The sequence below is a fragment of the Erythrolamprus reginae genome, chromosome 9 (assembly GCF_031021105.1).
Source record: "Erythrolamprus reginae isolate rEryReg1 chromosome 9, rEryReg1.hap1, whole genome shotgun sequence".
NCBI lineage: Eukaryota > Metazoa > Chordata > Lepidosauria > Squamata > Dipsadidae > Erythrolamprus > Erythrolamprus reginae.
In genome coordinates, this window is record NC_091958.1 from 13,141,342 (window position 1) to 13,157,400 (window position 16,059).

Sequence of the window (16,059 nt, forward strand, 5' to 3'; positions counted from 1 at the left end):
TTATGTACGCCCCTTACTGGCCTCTTAAGAACCTGGAGAGGTCAATCGTGGAGAGTCTAAGGGAGAAATGTTGGGGGTTAGGGGTTGACACAATTGAGTCCGGCAATGAGTTCCACGCTTCGATAACTCGATTGTTGAAATCATATTTTTTACAGTCAAGTTTGGAGCGGTTCGTATTAAGTTTGAATCTGTTGCGTGCTCTTGTATTGTTGCGGTTGAAGCTGATTACATAGATTACCATCGAATTCAAGACCCACAATGCATCCCACATCTCCCAACCTGCCATCCCTCAACAACAACAACAAATCGACATCCCAAGTACCCCCAACCAAGAATAGGGAAGCGCGCCCCTTACTTCTTCAATCTGATCCAAAACCAATCTCGAATACAAAACCAATCTCAAATGCAAACAAATCAATGCAAGAAGCATAGCTAACAAGATGTCTGAATTCCTCCTTCTAGACACTTTCGACATTATTTTTGTCTGCGAAACATGGCGAAATGCATCCTATCCTATCCCTATGCTTTTTCCCTGTCCTATCATTTCTCCTATACCTCCTATATCTTCTCTTCTATATCTTCTATATCTTCTCTCCATCATCTATCTGTTATATCTCTCTAATCTCTTATATTTTCTGCTGTTCTCTCTAGTTATATTTTACTCCTATATTTTCTCTTCTATACTCTCTTTGATACATTCTACTTGTATATATCCTCTACAAACTTCATAGTATATTATTGTGTATTTATTTATTTTATTTATTTGTTTATTTTGTCCAATACACAATACATATAGAAGAGAATAGACAGGAGGTAATATATATAAAGAAAAATATAAAATAGAGGAGAAGATATATGAAAGGAAGAAAATATATATGATATATGAGATAAAGGAAAGACAATAGGACAAGGGACGAAAGGCACACTGGTGCACTTATGTACGCCCCTTACTGACCTCTTAGAAACCTGGAGAGGTCAATTGTGGATAGTCTAAGGGAGAAATGTTGGGGGTTAGGGGTTGACACTAATGAGTCCGGTAATGAGTTCCACGCTTTGATAACTCCATTGTTAAAGTCATATTTTTTACAGTCAAGTTTGCAGCGGTTAATATTAAGTTTGAATCTGTTGCGTGCTCTTGTGTTGTTGCGGTTGAAGCTTTATTGGACAAAACAAATAAAAATGAATGTGTTGTGGTTAGCTCTGGCCCTGCTCCTGCCCCAAGGACTGTGGATGTGGGGGAGACATCCACATGCTGCAGGCCTGTTTTGCCCACAGTGGAATCTGCTAATGAAGGCTCCTCTGACCAAGAAGACATGAATGACAGGGAGGAAGAGAGTGTGGCAGACAGCTCAGAAGGAGATCAATTATCTAGCTCCTCCTTGGATTCAGAACAAGAGTTAATGATACAGCCACGCATGAGGAGAGTGATGCATAGGCAACAACAACTGAGAGATTATTATCAAAGAAAATGAGGCCACCTGTGGTTGGGTGGGGCTGTGGTAATTAGTGAGGCTGCTATAAATAGCAGCCTGTGGGTTTGGCCATTGTGGAGGATTATCTGATCGTTGTGTTTCGTGACTGCTTTACTGACTTTGACTTTTTGTGTGCTGATTTTTCCCCGCTTTGAAACTAAAGAGCAAAGTGTGTTTCACTTTGTGAAAGAAGAAGGATTGTGAATTGCCTCACAGCTGCAAGCTAAGTATCACAGAACTGATAAGGGACTTGTACAAATTACCAGTTTGTTTGGAGACAGTGCTCTTTGCTATCCCAAAAGAGGGCTTGGTTTAAGTGAATTTTCATTATAAAGAACATTGTTTTGAATTTTCAAAAATGTGTGTGTCTGAAATTTGTACCTGTGAATTTTTGGGAAGATTCTACCAGAGAGCCCGACAGAACAGAATGAATGAATAAATAAATAAATAAATAAATAAGTGTCAAGGGTTGGCCTAAAACACGCAAGGCCTGTTTTCCCTATCAATTCTTTCCCGCTGTGCTCTTGAAACACCCATCCAAGGACCTGTCGCCGAAACAATTGCCTTAAGAGCTGTTCTTCCCAGGGAAAGATTTGCATGCTGTAGCCTGGGGCAAATGAGGAGATTGTGTCGAGAGAGACACACCTCTTTTCCTAACATTACAGTTAACCAAACCACTGAACAAAGTCCAGGCAGTGCAAAAAAGTAAGAGTTCAGCGAAAGGATGGCTCCGTTAGCTCGTAGCATATTGGTGACCGGTTCCAACCGGGGGATTGGGTTGGAACTGATCCAACAGCTGGTGAAGATGGATGAGCCTCCAGAACATATCTTTGCAACCTGCCGGACCCCAACTGGACCCAGAGGGAAGGTTTGTAGAAAGATATTATGCTCGAAGGACAGGGGAAAAGCATGCTGTTGCTTTTATGTTAAAGGTTTAAACAAGGTTCAGGAAGGAGGTGTTTTTAATAGGAAAGTGTACCCAAGAACAAGGGAGCACAATCTGAGGTTAGTTGGGGGGAAGATCAGAAGCAACGAGAGAAAATATTATTTTACTGAAAGAGTAGTAGATGCTTGGAACAAACTTCCAGCAGACGTGGTTGGTAAATCCACAGTAACTGAATTTAACATGCCTATCTATCTATATTTATCTATCCTAAGAAAAAATACAGGATATAGTATAAACTAGATGGACGGTGAAGTCTATCAAAGCAACTTTGCTTTACGTTCTTGAGGAAGGTGACGCAGGTGGCTGCTTGTCTATCACCTGTAGTTATCTTAATATTGCTGCAGGGCTAAAGCTACAGAAGATAGCAGAACCTATGCAGATGTTTCTCCCTCCAGAGAAGTAGGATATATAGCTTAAAATAAAACAAGAGAAGCAGAAACGCCTTAAAAAAAACCAGAAAAAAAACAAGGGCATTCGCTTAGCCTTTAAAACAGGAGTCCCCAAACTTGGCAACTTTAAGACTTGTGGACTTCAACTCCAACCAGCTATGCTGGCTGGAGAATTCTGGGAGTTGAAGTCCATGAGCAGACGTGGTTGGTAAATCCACAGTAACTGAATTTAAACATGCCTGGGATAAACATATATCCATTGTAAGATAAAATACAGGAATTAGTATAAGGGCAGACTAGATGGACCATGAGGTCTTTTTCTGCCATCAGTCTTCTATGTTTCTAAGGTGACCAATCGTCCTCCTTTAGGGAAGACAGCCCTTCTTTTGTAGGTTCTGGCCTTCCTCGAAAAGTGTCTTCCAGCCTGTCCTCCTTTTCGATATATTTAAAACTAATCTGTTAATCTCTGTATTCAGAGATGCCACGCTGAATTGTTACATGTCATGTGATGGTACAGTTCGGAAAGACGCAATTATGAAACGCATGCGCAGGGCACAGGAGAACTTCACGTGTCTCACACCTGCCTCTTTATTATACTCCGTGTTTACTTCTAACAGAAACACAAAATGATTTCTTTCTCAGTGAATATTATAATCAGGCAAGTACAATTCACGTTTTATGAATTCACTAATTCAATTTTATACAACCCTGTTTTCAAGTGAGAAATAATTTAAATATAGATTTAGTAAAGTTAGAAACATAGAAACATAGAAGATTGACGGCAGAAAAAGACCTCATGGTCCATCTAGTCTGCCCTTATACTATTTCCTGTATTTTATCTTAGGATGGATATATGTTTATCCCAGACATGTTTAAATTCAGTTACTGTCTGCTGGACGTTTGTTCCAAGCATCTATTACTCTTTCAGTAAAATTTTTAAGTTTTACTTAAAAGCGATAAAAGTTTTATCGCTTTTGTTATTAAGGTTTTAGTTAGAAACATAGAAATATAGAAGATTGACAGCAGAATAAGACCTCATGGTCCATCTAGTCTGCCCTTATACTATTTCCTGTATTTTATTTTAGGATGGATATATGTTTATCCCAGGCATGTTTACATTCAGTTACTGTCTGCTGGACGTTTGTTCCAAGCATCTATTACTCTTTCAGTAAAATTTTTAAGTTTTATTTAAAAGCGATAAAAGTTTTATTAAAGTTTTAGTTTTAATGATTAAATTTATTTATTCATAATGACATAAATGTTTCATTTACTTACATTGTATATTTTTCTTACATTTTTTTCATCCTCCTTTTCATTGTAAAAATATTGGTCACCTTATTTAAAGTTGCCAAGTTTGAAGACCAATAACATTTGCATAAGCCGCCTTACAGAGGGAATTCGACAAGTTAGCCAGGATACCGTGGGAAACGCTATCTTGCTAGCAATTACTGTGGGACAGATGCCATTATCTGCTGGAGGAGATTGAAATAGCAAAACAATTACCTGAACTACAGCTCTAAAATGGATTACGATTGGGTGACTCAGAAGTGAGATGGGGTGAGAGTCACATGGACATGACAATGTTTCACAGGAACATTAGGCAGAGTACAAATTTGTTCACTGGATATTGAAAGACAAGAGAACATTGTCACTTGTTTTTGAAGCATTGCTTTGGACGTCATTGTTGTCTTGAGATGATGGGTTGCACGTGATCCAGGCCCTCAAAAAACCAGGGAATCTCATACAGCTGCCAGCCACAGGCTCCCTGGAAGGGCGACAGGAACCAGAAAGCAAAATTAGAAGCTTTGCCACTCTTCAAAGCCTACTTGTCTAGGCTTGTTTTTAAATCACCTCATATTCACTGACATAAGACATAAAACAGGCAGAGAAAGAGAAAACCTAGATAAGTCTCTTCTTTTTTTTGCACCATTTTGCCTACTGTCCCTGTCTTAATATTCTACTGTCTTCTATCATTACTTTTTATCGTTCCCTATGTAATGTTTATTTGCACAAATTATCATCCTATAATTGTTTCACAAATAAATGAATGAATGAATGAATAAAATGAAACTCTAACTCTAATTTTTTTTTGCACAACTCTAACTTGGACTCAGCTCCAAGTCCTTGCAGAGGGGTGACATATCAATCCAATTAATAAAGAAATAAAATAAATAATAGTTATTCAGAATGAATTATTTTTAGAAATACAGTCATGGTTTCAACTTTTTGACACTTTTTTCTGAACAAACAAAAGGAAGGAGGCAGAAGAGGAAGAGGAAGGAGAAAGAGAGAGGGAAGGGGGAAGGGGAGGAGGAAGAAGGAGAAGAGGAAGAAGAGGAAGAGGAAGAAGAAGAAGAAGAAGAAGAAGAAGAAGAAGAAGAAGAAGAAGAAGAAGAAGAAGAAGAAGAACGAACTGGTGATTTATGGATTCAATGGCTAAAAAGGGTAGATTAAGGAAAGAAGGAAATTACGATGTAATCTTAGAGGACATAAAATTAAAAAATGTAGATATAGCCTCTTTTAAGATCAGAAGACAATTCTTGGATATGTTTTCTTCTCTCTTTTTGACTTCTTTGACTTTATTTCTTTTTCACTATCCTCCGTTCCTTTTTATGTTCAGTGGAAAATTTATATTGTTTTTGTTGAAAACCTTAGAATATTTTTTTTAAAATACAATCTTGTTTAAATAAAAGAGATCGAAGAACAATTAGAATGTCTTGGGAGAAAGTTCCATGGGAGCCAAGGATAGGAAGCAAATGTTTCCCATTGCTCCTTGGATCTTCTTCTCGAGTCAAAAAGAGGGCGGGTAAAATATTTACTGACCCCTCGCATCCTGGACACAAATTGTTTCAACTCCTACCCTCAAAACGTCGCTACAGAGCACTGCACACCAAGACAACTAGACACAAGAACAGTTTTTTTCCGAACGCCATCACTCTACTAAACAAATAATTCCCTCAACACTGTCAGACTTTCTACCAAATCTGCACTTCTATTCTACTAGTTTTTCTCATCATTCCTTTCACCCATTTCCTCCCATGTTGACTGTATGACTGTAACTTGTTGCTTATATCCTAAGATTTTTATTAATATTGCTTCTTCATTGCTTATTTCACCCCTATGACAATCATTAAGTGTTGTACCACATGATTCTTGACAAATGTATATTTTATTTTATGTACGTTGAGAGCATATGCACCAAGACAAATTCGTTGTGTGTCCAATCACACTTGGCCAATAAAAATTCTATTCTATTCTATACTATTCTATTCTATTCTCTTGACTTCTTCTTCTTAATTCCAGGCCCTGAAGGATCTCGCTAGCAAGCATTCCAACGTCCACATCATCCAGCTGGGTAAGAGAGCTTTCCATTTCTTTTCTGTTCCAATTTGACCTCTATCTTTTAAAAAAAAATCCATTGAGAAATCTACGTGGACTATGGACAGTTTGACTGTGCTGTATGTGTATTTTAGCTTTCAAACGTTTGTATCTCGGTGCGGGTAATGCTCGATTTACTCCTGCCATTAACCCCAAAATTTCTGTTGCTAAGCAAGGAAGTTATTAAGTGAGTTTTGCCCCATTTTATGACCTTTCTTAACAGAGTTGTTAAGGAAATCACTGCAGTTGTTAAGTTAGTAACTTTTATGTACAGTGAGAGTATATGCACCAATGAAAATTCCTTGTGTGTCCAATCACACTTGACCAATAAAGAATTATATTCCGTTCCGTTCCGTTCCATTCCATTCCATTCCACTCCTCTCTAATTCTGCATTCTATTCTATTCTATTCTATTCTATTCTATTTACTGACCCCTCGCATCGTGGACACAAATTGTTTCAACTCCTACCCTCAAAATGTCGCTACAGAGCACTGCACACCAAGACAACTAGACACAAGAACAGTTTTTTTCGACCGCCATCACTCTGCTAAACAAATAATTCCCTCAACACTGTCAGACTTTCTACTAAATCTGCACTTCTATTCTACTAGTTTTTCTCATCATTCCTTTCACCCATTTCCTCCCATGTTGACTGTATGACTGTAACTTGTTGCTTATATCCTAAGATTTTTATTAATATTGCTTCTTCATTGCTTATTTGACCCCTGTGACAATCATTAAATGTCGTACCACATGATTCTTGACAAATGTATATTTTATTTTATGTACGCTGAGAGCATATGCACCAAGACAAATTCCTTGTGTGTCCAATCACACTTGGCCAATAAAAATTCTATTCTATTCTATTCTATTCTAAACAAATGGTTGTGAAAGACTGTCTCTGCAAAGTATCATGTAGGCACCAGCTAGAACAATTGAAATTTGATTCTTCCCCATTGCTGACCCACAATCCTCTAGGCCAGGGGTCTCCAACCGTGACCCCCTTATGACTTGTGGACTTCAACTCCCAGAATTCCTCAGCTAGGGTTGGCTGAGGAATTCTGGGAGCTGAAGTCCACAAGTCATAAAGTGGCCGAGGTTGGAAACCACTGCTCCAGGCCCCACAACAGCTTCTGGCTTCTCTGATAAAGATCTCCTCTTTCTTTTCATGTATACACGGAAGAGGTGGAGGATCAGTCCAGCGTGAAGGCAGCTGCTTTAGCGGTTGGGTCTCTTCTACATGGTAAAGGCTTAAACCTCCTGATCAATAATGCCGGTGTGAATTCCTATGCCACTCTGGAAACAGTGGAGCAGCAAGAGATGCTGTCTGCTTTTAACACCAACGTGGTAGGGCCCATCCTCGTGGCTAAGGTAAGAGGATCATTGTCTTCACGGCTCGAATAGTATTTGCACAGAAATGGAAAGAAAAGACAATACCAAAAGACACTGAAGTATTTAAAAAAATTATAGAATGTGCAGAACTAGATATGATGACCAAACGTTTAAATAATCAAACTGAAACAAAAGGTTATAAAATATGGGACAAGGTATATGATTGGTGGAATTTTAAAAATGGTATTAACAATTAACTACAAGATAGAATGAAATAGTATATAGTATAACTAACTTAGAAGTGTATATTCTCTCCTCCTTTTTTTTGCACAGAAAACCAGAAGCAAAGGTAGCCTTAGTCAACAAAAAAACAATGGGTAATATCTTAGAGATAAGGAAATGATTCCGATACTAGCCGTCCAGTTCCTGGGTAATTGTGTTCTTATTTCACACCTTAATCCACCTCGTTTCCTTCAGGAATTTCTGCCTCTGCTGAAGAAAGCTGCTCGAGAGGCAGCCGTAAAGGACATGAGCTGTCAGAGGGCAGCTATCATCAATATAACCTCCAAGTTGGCCTCCATTGAACGGGGCTTTGAAGTCATAAAGGCACCGATGTACCCTTATCGTGCAAGCAAGGTAGGTTTTGCGTGGAGGGTCAGATTATTCCTTCAATTCAGAAGAATTAACTGGTGAGATAGCAGGACATGTCTATGTGTCCAGTCTACCAGATCTTGTCTGTTTGTGGGAACATTTTTATTCATTGTTTCATTGATTCATTGATTCATCGATTCATCCATCCATCCATCCATTCATTCATTCATGTATTCATTCAACACCGTATTTTTTGTAGTATAAGTCACACCTTTTTCCTCCCTAAAAGAGGTTCATAATTTGGGTGCATCTTATACTCTGAATGTAGCTTTTTTCCAGCCCTAACTAGCTGCTAATGATCTCCCAGCTCTTTCATTGTTTCTCTCTGTCAATAATGTTTTCCAAGCCCTAAGTCTTTGCAGGGGCTTTTTCATTGCTCTAACTTGCTTTGAATAAGTTTCTTTCCAGCCATAACCAGGTGCTAACGATGTTCCCAGCTCTTACCAGCTTGCAAGCTCTTTCATTATTACTCTCTGCAAATAATGTTTTCCAAACACTGTTTTTGAAGGGTTTTTTTTCATTCTCTACTTATTCTGAATGCTTCTTTCCAGCCCTAAACAGGTGCTAACAATGTTCCCAAACTTCATACCAGCCTGCAAGCTCTTTCATTGTTACTCTCTGCAAATAATGTTTTCCAAACTCTAAGACTTTGCAGGATTTTTTTCATTGTTCTACTTGCTACTAATGTTTCTTTCCAGGAGCTAATGATGTTCCTAGCTCTTACTGGCTTGCAAGCTCTTTCATTGTTATTCTCTCTGAATAAGATGCGACCAGGTAGGAGTGGCTTGTGGGCCATCTGACCAGGTAGGAGTGGCTTGTGGGCCATCTGACCAGGTGGGAGTGGCTTGACAATCATGTGACCAAGTGGTGACTTAAAGGTCATGTGACTGGGTGGGAGTGGCTTACCGACCAAGATATGTTTTCAACTAGGTGCTTGGATTCTTTTTCAGTTGATTAAGTCACATTATTTGAATAGCCACAAAAAGGACAAATGATAGCATTATTTGTTGAGGAACACAGTAACATTTTAAGGCTTTGTACTGAACCCACAAGGTTAAGTATCATAACAATTTAGGCAAGTAGCTCAATTTTCTTTAATTGCTATAAAAATTTAATTCTAGATAATGTTCTGCTAGCGTGTTTCAACTGCCCATAATTACAGGGTAATTAGTCCAGGAAGACACACACCACACGATAAGAGGAAAACCCAAAAGTTTTTATAAACAGAAAAACAGAAAAAGCTCCCTTTTTAAATGTCAAAGGGATTTTCTGGTACACACAAGGCACAGGTGAAATGCAATCCAATTGCTCACCCAATAACTGGGAAATTGAGTCCAATTCTAAAATCCAGAGAGTCCACACACACAATCCTGAACAACAAAAAACCATAATCTTGACGAAACAATGAATCAGATAAACTGCCATGAGGCTAACACACCAGGCTGCACTTTTATCTGTGGCACTAATTACAGCAGCCCCACCCAACCACAGGTGGCCTCATTTTCTCTTGTAATAATCCTTCAGTTGTTGTCTCCTATGCATCACTCTATGCATGTGTGGATGTGTCATTAATTCTTGTTCAGAATCCAGGGATGATACAGATGATTGATCTCCTCCTGGGCTGTCTGCCAAACTCCCCTCTTCCCTGTCACTCACGCTTCCTTGGTCAGAGGAGGCTTCGTCGGCAGATTCTACTGGAAGCAAAACAGGCCTGCGGCATGTGGATGTTTCCCCCACATCCATCTGCACATTGCTGGGGGCATGAGCTGGGCCAGAGCTAACCACAACAGATAACGATTAAAATTATTAAAGCGTTTATTGGTAAAAACATACTATTTAATAATTTCCTATTTTAAAAATAAGTAAGGATCATACTAAGGTACTAGAGAAGGAAGGACAACAAAAAAAACTATTAAGTATTCAATAAATCGTACATAAACTTACTACCCCCACTACATTCCTCCCTGTGGGGGCAACAACCCATTACTGATCTGGGTGAGCTATTTTTGTTTTGGTCTTGTAAACAACAACCCTATTTTTAAAGCGGCTCTCCATTAAGGAAAAATTTGGAAAAAAGTTTGGAGAAAAGTGAAGCAGAGTAGAAAAATTGTTACCGCTTCACACAAATCACAGCGGCGGACAATTAGAGACCAAAAATGATGAAAACGATGTTTTAGGAAAAAATCTCGAATTGGGATTTTTTAAAATTTTATTTTATATGTTTTTCTTTTTCAAATGGTTTATTGAAAGTTAAAACTGAAAGTAAATTTACTGAGTCCTAGAGTACAATACTGCCAACTAATGGACAAAAAAGGAGAATAGCATGACCTTGGACAGCGCCAGATAATCATAATAACAGATGGCTGCAAAAAACCCAAAAAAATCCCTCCCCCCAAAAGCCAAAACCAAGATGATAACACCTATGCAGTGCTAGAAACTTGGCTTCTGCACGTGCACAGAAGAAAAAGCAAAGAATTAATATTTTTTTTTAAAAAGATGGCGGTGGCCATGGACCAGCACCAGCAGAACTGATTCTGTGTCATCACCATGATGTTACTAGTGGTTTGCTACCTGTTCTACAGAACCAATTTCATTTCATTTCATTTTATTGGATTTGTATGCCGCCCCTCTCCGTAGACTCGGGGCGGCTAACAACAGAATAAAAACAGCATGTAAATCCAATACAAAACAGCTAAAAAACCCTTAATTCTAAAACCAAACATACATACATACATACAAACAATCATACCATGCATAAATTGTAAAGGCTTAGGGGGAAAGAATATCTCAATTCCCCCATGCCTGATGGCAGAGGTGGGTTTTTAGGAGCTTGCGAAAGGCGAGGAGGGTGGGGGCAATTCTAATCTCCGGGGGGAGTTGGTTCCAGAGGGCCGGGGCCGCCACAGAGAAGGCTCTTCCCCTGGGCCCCGCCATACGACATTGTTTTGTTGATGGGACCCGGAGAAGGCCCACTCTGTGGGACCTAACCGGTCGCTGGGATTCGTGCGGCAGAAGGCAGTCTCGTAGATACCCTGTTCCGGTGACATGAAGGGCTTTATAGGTGATGACCAACACTTTGAATTGTGACTGGAAATTGATCGGCAACCAATGCAGACTGCGGAGTGTTGGTATTACATGGGCATTTCTGGGAAAGCCCATGATTGCTCTCGCAGCTGCATTCTGCATGATCTGAAGTTTCCGAACACTTTTCAGAGGCAGCCCCATGTAGAGAGCATTACAGTAGTTGAGCCTCGAGGTGATGAGGGCATGAGTGACTGTGAGCAGTGACTCCCGGTCCAAATAGGGCCACAACTGGTGCACCAGGCGAACCTGGGCAAACGCCCCCCAATGCGAACTGGGAGGAACTCACTTCTGGTCAGGGCATCTGAGCAGAGAGGTTTCAAAAGAAAGAAAAGATTGAAGAGCTGATCTTAAAACCGGAACTCTTTCTTCTTGGAATAATTAGACATAAAGTTACAATAAATGACAGGCATCTAATCCTACATGTAACGACCGCGGCAAGAATTATATATGCGCAAATTTGGAAACAGGAAATCGTCCCAACAATGTTTAATTTAATAACCAAAATATATGAGGTTGTAGAAATGACTTTTTTCCATATGTGGTGGTCATGTCCTATGATACAAAATATCTGGAAAACAACTCATACTTGGCTTTCAGAGATTACAAAAGAGGAAATAGAATTCACCCCGGAAGCTATGCCATTAGGAGTTTGGAGAAAACACTACTCAAAACAAACAATGCTTCTTACAACACATATAAACACTGCAACAAGAATTGCGATAGCACAACTCTGGAAAAATGACCAGACCCCAATGGAAGAATTAATTATAGATAAGATATATACATGCATGGAGATGGACGAACTCACTAACTCAATTAAGGGAAACAAAATCACGGAATCAAAACGAACATGGCAAAAATGGCATGAATGGGTTCAAAAGAGAATATAGAAATAATATAATATGAAGCAATAGTACAATTGAAACAATCTACAGCTACCTTGTAAAAAGTTTTATTTACCAGTTAATGACCGTAATAAATATTAGAATATAAAAGTATGAAATATAATGTATATAATGGAATGTAACAGGTAAAAATCTACTATAAGAATGTTAATAGAGAGGGTTTATAATCTGTAAAACAGAATAATGTGTGATTTGAATTATATGTGAAAGCTTAATAAAGAAAATATTTTTTTAAAAAAAGAAATGACAAAGCTTACATACGAACTACAGGACAAAGATATTAAAGAATTCCACAAAACTTGGGGCAGGTGGTATATTTGGATTGCTAAAAATAAAATAAAATAAAAGAACAATGAGAATAACAATAAAGTTGTTCAAGTTATCAAATTTAGAGAGGAAAATTAAATTGTTATTAAGAGGAAATATTGTCATTACAAGGCACTATTGTACCACAGAGGAAATGAAAATAATCTCATAGAAACGGATATGTTAACGGAAAAGTCAATAAGATGTACGTGCAACAATTAACAAAGGAAAAACACTGCTATAAATGAATAACCTGCAAAATCAATTATCCTGCCACTTAGCAGGTGTAAATATTAAGCTCTGATACGAAAATAACCCATGTGTAAAGCATAATGCTTTATTTTTGTTATATATATGTTATTACAGTAGTACCTCTAGAGACGAGCTGCTCCAAGTTACGAGCCACGAGGGGAGAGAAATTTCTTTTCGAGACCCGAGCTCAAAGTCAGAATACGAGCCGAGCGTTCACTAGGTGGCGCAAGAATCCTTGCTTCTGGTTATCTCGGAGGGGAAAAACAAAGTCTAAAGCCATTTGTTCCAGATACGAGTTGTTCGACATACGAGCTCCGTTCTGGAACGAATTAAACTCGTATCTAGAGTGTTGTGGTTCCGTCTGAGGCCCCTCCGGGAACGGCTGACCTTCTGTCGGTTTCCAGCTCAGAGGGAGAGGCTGAGGAACAGGAGGTGCAGACAGACGAGGAGGAGGAATCCCAGGCTGGAGAAGAAGGACAGCCAGAGTCCCACCAGGGGGAGCTCTCCCCAGCAAGCAGCCTGGATTCCTTAGGGGAAAATGCTCAAGACATCATAGATATGCGACAAAGGAGAGCTAATCAGAGACGGACTCAATTGGCTAAGTATTTCCAGCATTAGAGGTCACAGCTGGGTTTGGGTGTGGTGCTCTTGGGAAAGGATAAAAGGCGGACCCACCCTTCCTGGCTTGTGGAGTTTTATCTTGGAGATTCGTGAGACCTGTCTGTGAACTTTGGTGGCTTACAATCCTGGTTTGTGCCTTGGACTATTGAAACCTTGGGGGGGGGGGTGCCAGCAAGAAGCTTGTGGTATTGACTGGACATCAGGACCCTGCTGTAACGTATTATAGCCTGTCTGTTGTGAAGACAGGTTTTCCTTTGTGCTTATTTTTTCCAGCTATAAAATACTTTTGGCTTTTACCAGAGTGTCTGGATGTTTTTTCAGTTGGTGTTGAGGTCTGGGAAAACCCAGACAGAACACTAGAGGTACTACTGTATTCTCTTTCTTACTCTCTGTTGTGATTCAGCCTGAGGCTCCTCAGGGACCAGCTGGATCTCTGCCGGATCCATGCCCAGAGGAGGAGGACAGTGAACAGGAGGGGGAGGACCAGGCAGACGGGGGAGAGGAACGTCAGGGAGGAGGGAGCTCTCCCCAGCTAGTAGCCTGGATTCATTGGATGAAGACGCACAGGCTATAATAGACATGAGGCAGCGACAAGCAGCTCAAAGACGGGGCCAATTAGAAAGGTATTTCCATCCCTGAATTGGCAACAGCTGGGTTTGGGTGTGGTTCTCCTCAGCAGGGTTGAAAAGGCAGGCCCGCCCTTACAGACTTGTGGAGAGTTATCAATTGGGAGTCCTGTGACCTTGCTTCGATCCTCGGCGTCTCTGATCTTGGCTTGTGGCCTAGAAGTCTGGAAGACTTGGGGGAGGCGTGGGTTTTATTATCTCCAGCGTTGTTTTTGCCAGCAAGAATCCTGTTTTATTGCCTGGCCTTCGTGAAACCTCTGTGAAGCTTCATCGTGTTCCTATCTGTAAGAACAGTTTTTGTTACCTGTGATTGCTTTGAATTATATAAACTGCCTTTGCTTTTTACCATTGTGTCTGGCTACTCTTTTTGGTTGGTGTTGGCGTCTGGGGGGACCCAGACAGAACACTCTCTTTTTCTCTTTACAGATTTCTATGCATATACATTCTGTAAATATTGTATTGTTGTTTTGTCTATTTTCTTTTTTAATGTATATAATGAATAAAGTTTTTTTTTTTAAGAGTTTAATTTTTTTCCCCTTGCAGGCTGCTTTGAACATGGTGACCGTCTGTTTCGCTTTGGAACTAGAAGAAGAGGGGATCTTATGTACTGTAATCCATCCCGGCTGGGTGAAAACAGACATGGGAACGGAACAGGTACCATAAAGAATGCAAAAGGGTTTATTACAGAGACAACATTGATGCCATGTTAGAGATGAGATGGGGTAGTGTGTCCATCTCATTGCTCTTTGATCTTCAATAGCTTTTCATTCTGTGGACCATAAGATCCTTTTGAACCAATTTTAGTATCAGGGGTGGGGGTGGCACCATTTTGGGATGGTTCTTCTTTGGGACTGGTGACAGGTTACAAGCGGTGTGCCACAAGAGTCTGTTCTGGGTCCTATTCTTTTTAATATGTTTGTGAGTGACATAGGGGACGGTTTGGTAAGGGAAGGTTTGCCTATTTGCCGATGACTCTAAAGGGTGCAATAGGGTTGATATTCCTGTAATATGGTAAATGATTTAGCTTTACTAGATAAATGGTCAAAGCAATGGAAACTGCAGTTTAATGTTTCCAAAGGTAAAATAATGCACTTGGGGAAAAGGAATCCTCAATCTGAGTATTGTATTGGCAGTTCTGTGTTAGCAAAAACTTCAGAAGAGAAGGATTTAGGGGTAGTGATTTCTGACAGTCTCAAAATGGGTGAACAGTGCAGTCAGGCGGTAGGGAAAGCAAGTAGGATGCTTGGCTGCATAGCTAGAGGTATAACAAGCAGGTAGAGGGAGATTATGATCCCGCTATATAGAGTGCTGGTGAGACCACATTTGGAATACTGTGTTCAATTCTGGAGACCGCACCTACAAAAAGATATTGACAAAATTGAACGGGTCCAAAGACGGGCTACAAGAATGGTGGAAGGTCTTAAGCATAAAACGTATCAGGAAAGACTTGATGAACTCAATCTGTATAGTCTGGAGGACAGAAGGAAAAGGGGGGACATGATCGAAACATTTAAATATGTTAAAGGGTTAAATAAGGTCCAGGAGGGAAGTGTTTTTAATAGGAAAGTGAACACAAGAACAAGGGGACGCAATCTGAAGTTAGTTGGGGGAAAGATCAAAAGCAACATGAGAAAATATTATTTTACTGAAAGAGTAGTAAATCCTTGGAACAAACTTCCAGCAGACGTGGTTGGTCAATCCACAGGAACTGAATTGAAACATGCCTGGGATAAACATATATCCACCCTAAGATAAAATACAGGAAATAGTATAAGGGCAGACTAGAGGTCTTTTTCTGCCGTCAGTCTTCTATGTTTCTATGTTTCTATTTACATGTAAGGTGAGGTCATCTATCATGTTAAATGATGTCATCCATCACTTTGGGGTCAGGTACCCTCAGTATACATCTCAACCCTGGACCAACACTGAGTTCGGCTGGAGAATTCTGGGGCTTGAAGTCCATGCATCCAAAAGTTGCCAAAATTCAGAAGCACAACTTTATTTATTTATTAAGAGCCTTGGTGGCTCAGTGGTTAGAGTGCTGTATTGCAAGCTGCCTCTGATGACCGCTGGCTGTAGTTCACCAGTTCAAATCT

General features: G+C 39.8%; 1 protein-coding gene across 3 annotated transcripts in view; it reads left to right on the forward strand.

Moving 5' to 3' along the window:
* The first annotated feature begins 2,156 nt into the window (after positions 1-2,156).
* LOC139171859 (C-signal-like) overlaps positions 2,157-16,059 on the forward strand; it is a 28,788-nt gene continuing 14,885 nt past the window's right edge. Inside the window, exons 1-5 of one of the 3 annotated variants that reach the window (XM_070760318.1) lie at positions 2,157-2,340; positions 6,111-6,162; positions 7,370-7,557; positions 7,996-8,154; positions 14,507-14,617. In XM_070760318.1, coding sequence (XP_070616419.1) covers positions 2,197-2,340; positions 6,111-6,162; positions 7,370-7,557; positions 7,996-8,154; positions 14,507-14,617 — 654 coding nt within the window. In that variant the 5' untranslated portion in view covers positions 2,157-2,196. The remainder of the gene's footprint in view (positions 2,341-6,110; positions 6,163-7,369; positions 7,558-7,995; positions 8,155-14,506; positions 14,618-16,059) is intronic. The other 2 variants (XM_070760317.1, XM_070760319.1) reach the window with 2 other exon arrangements.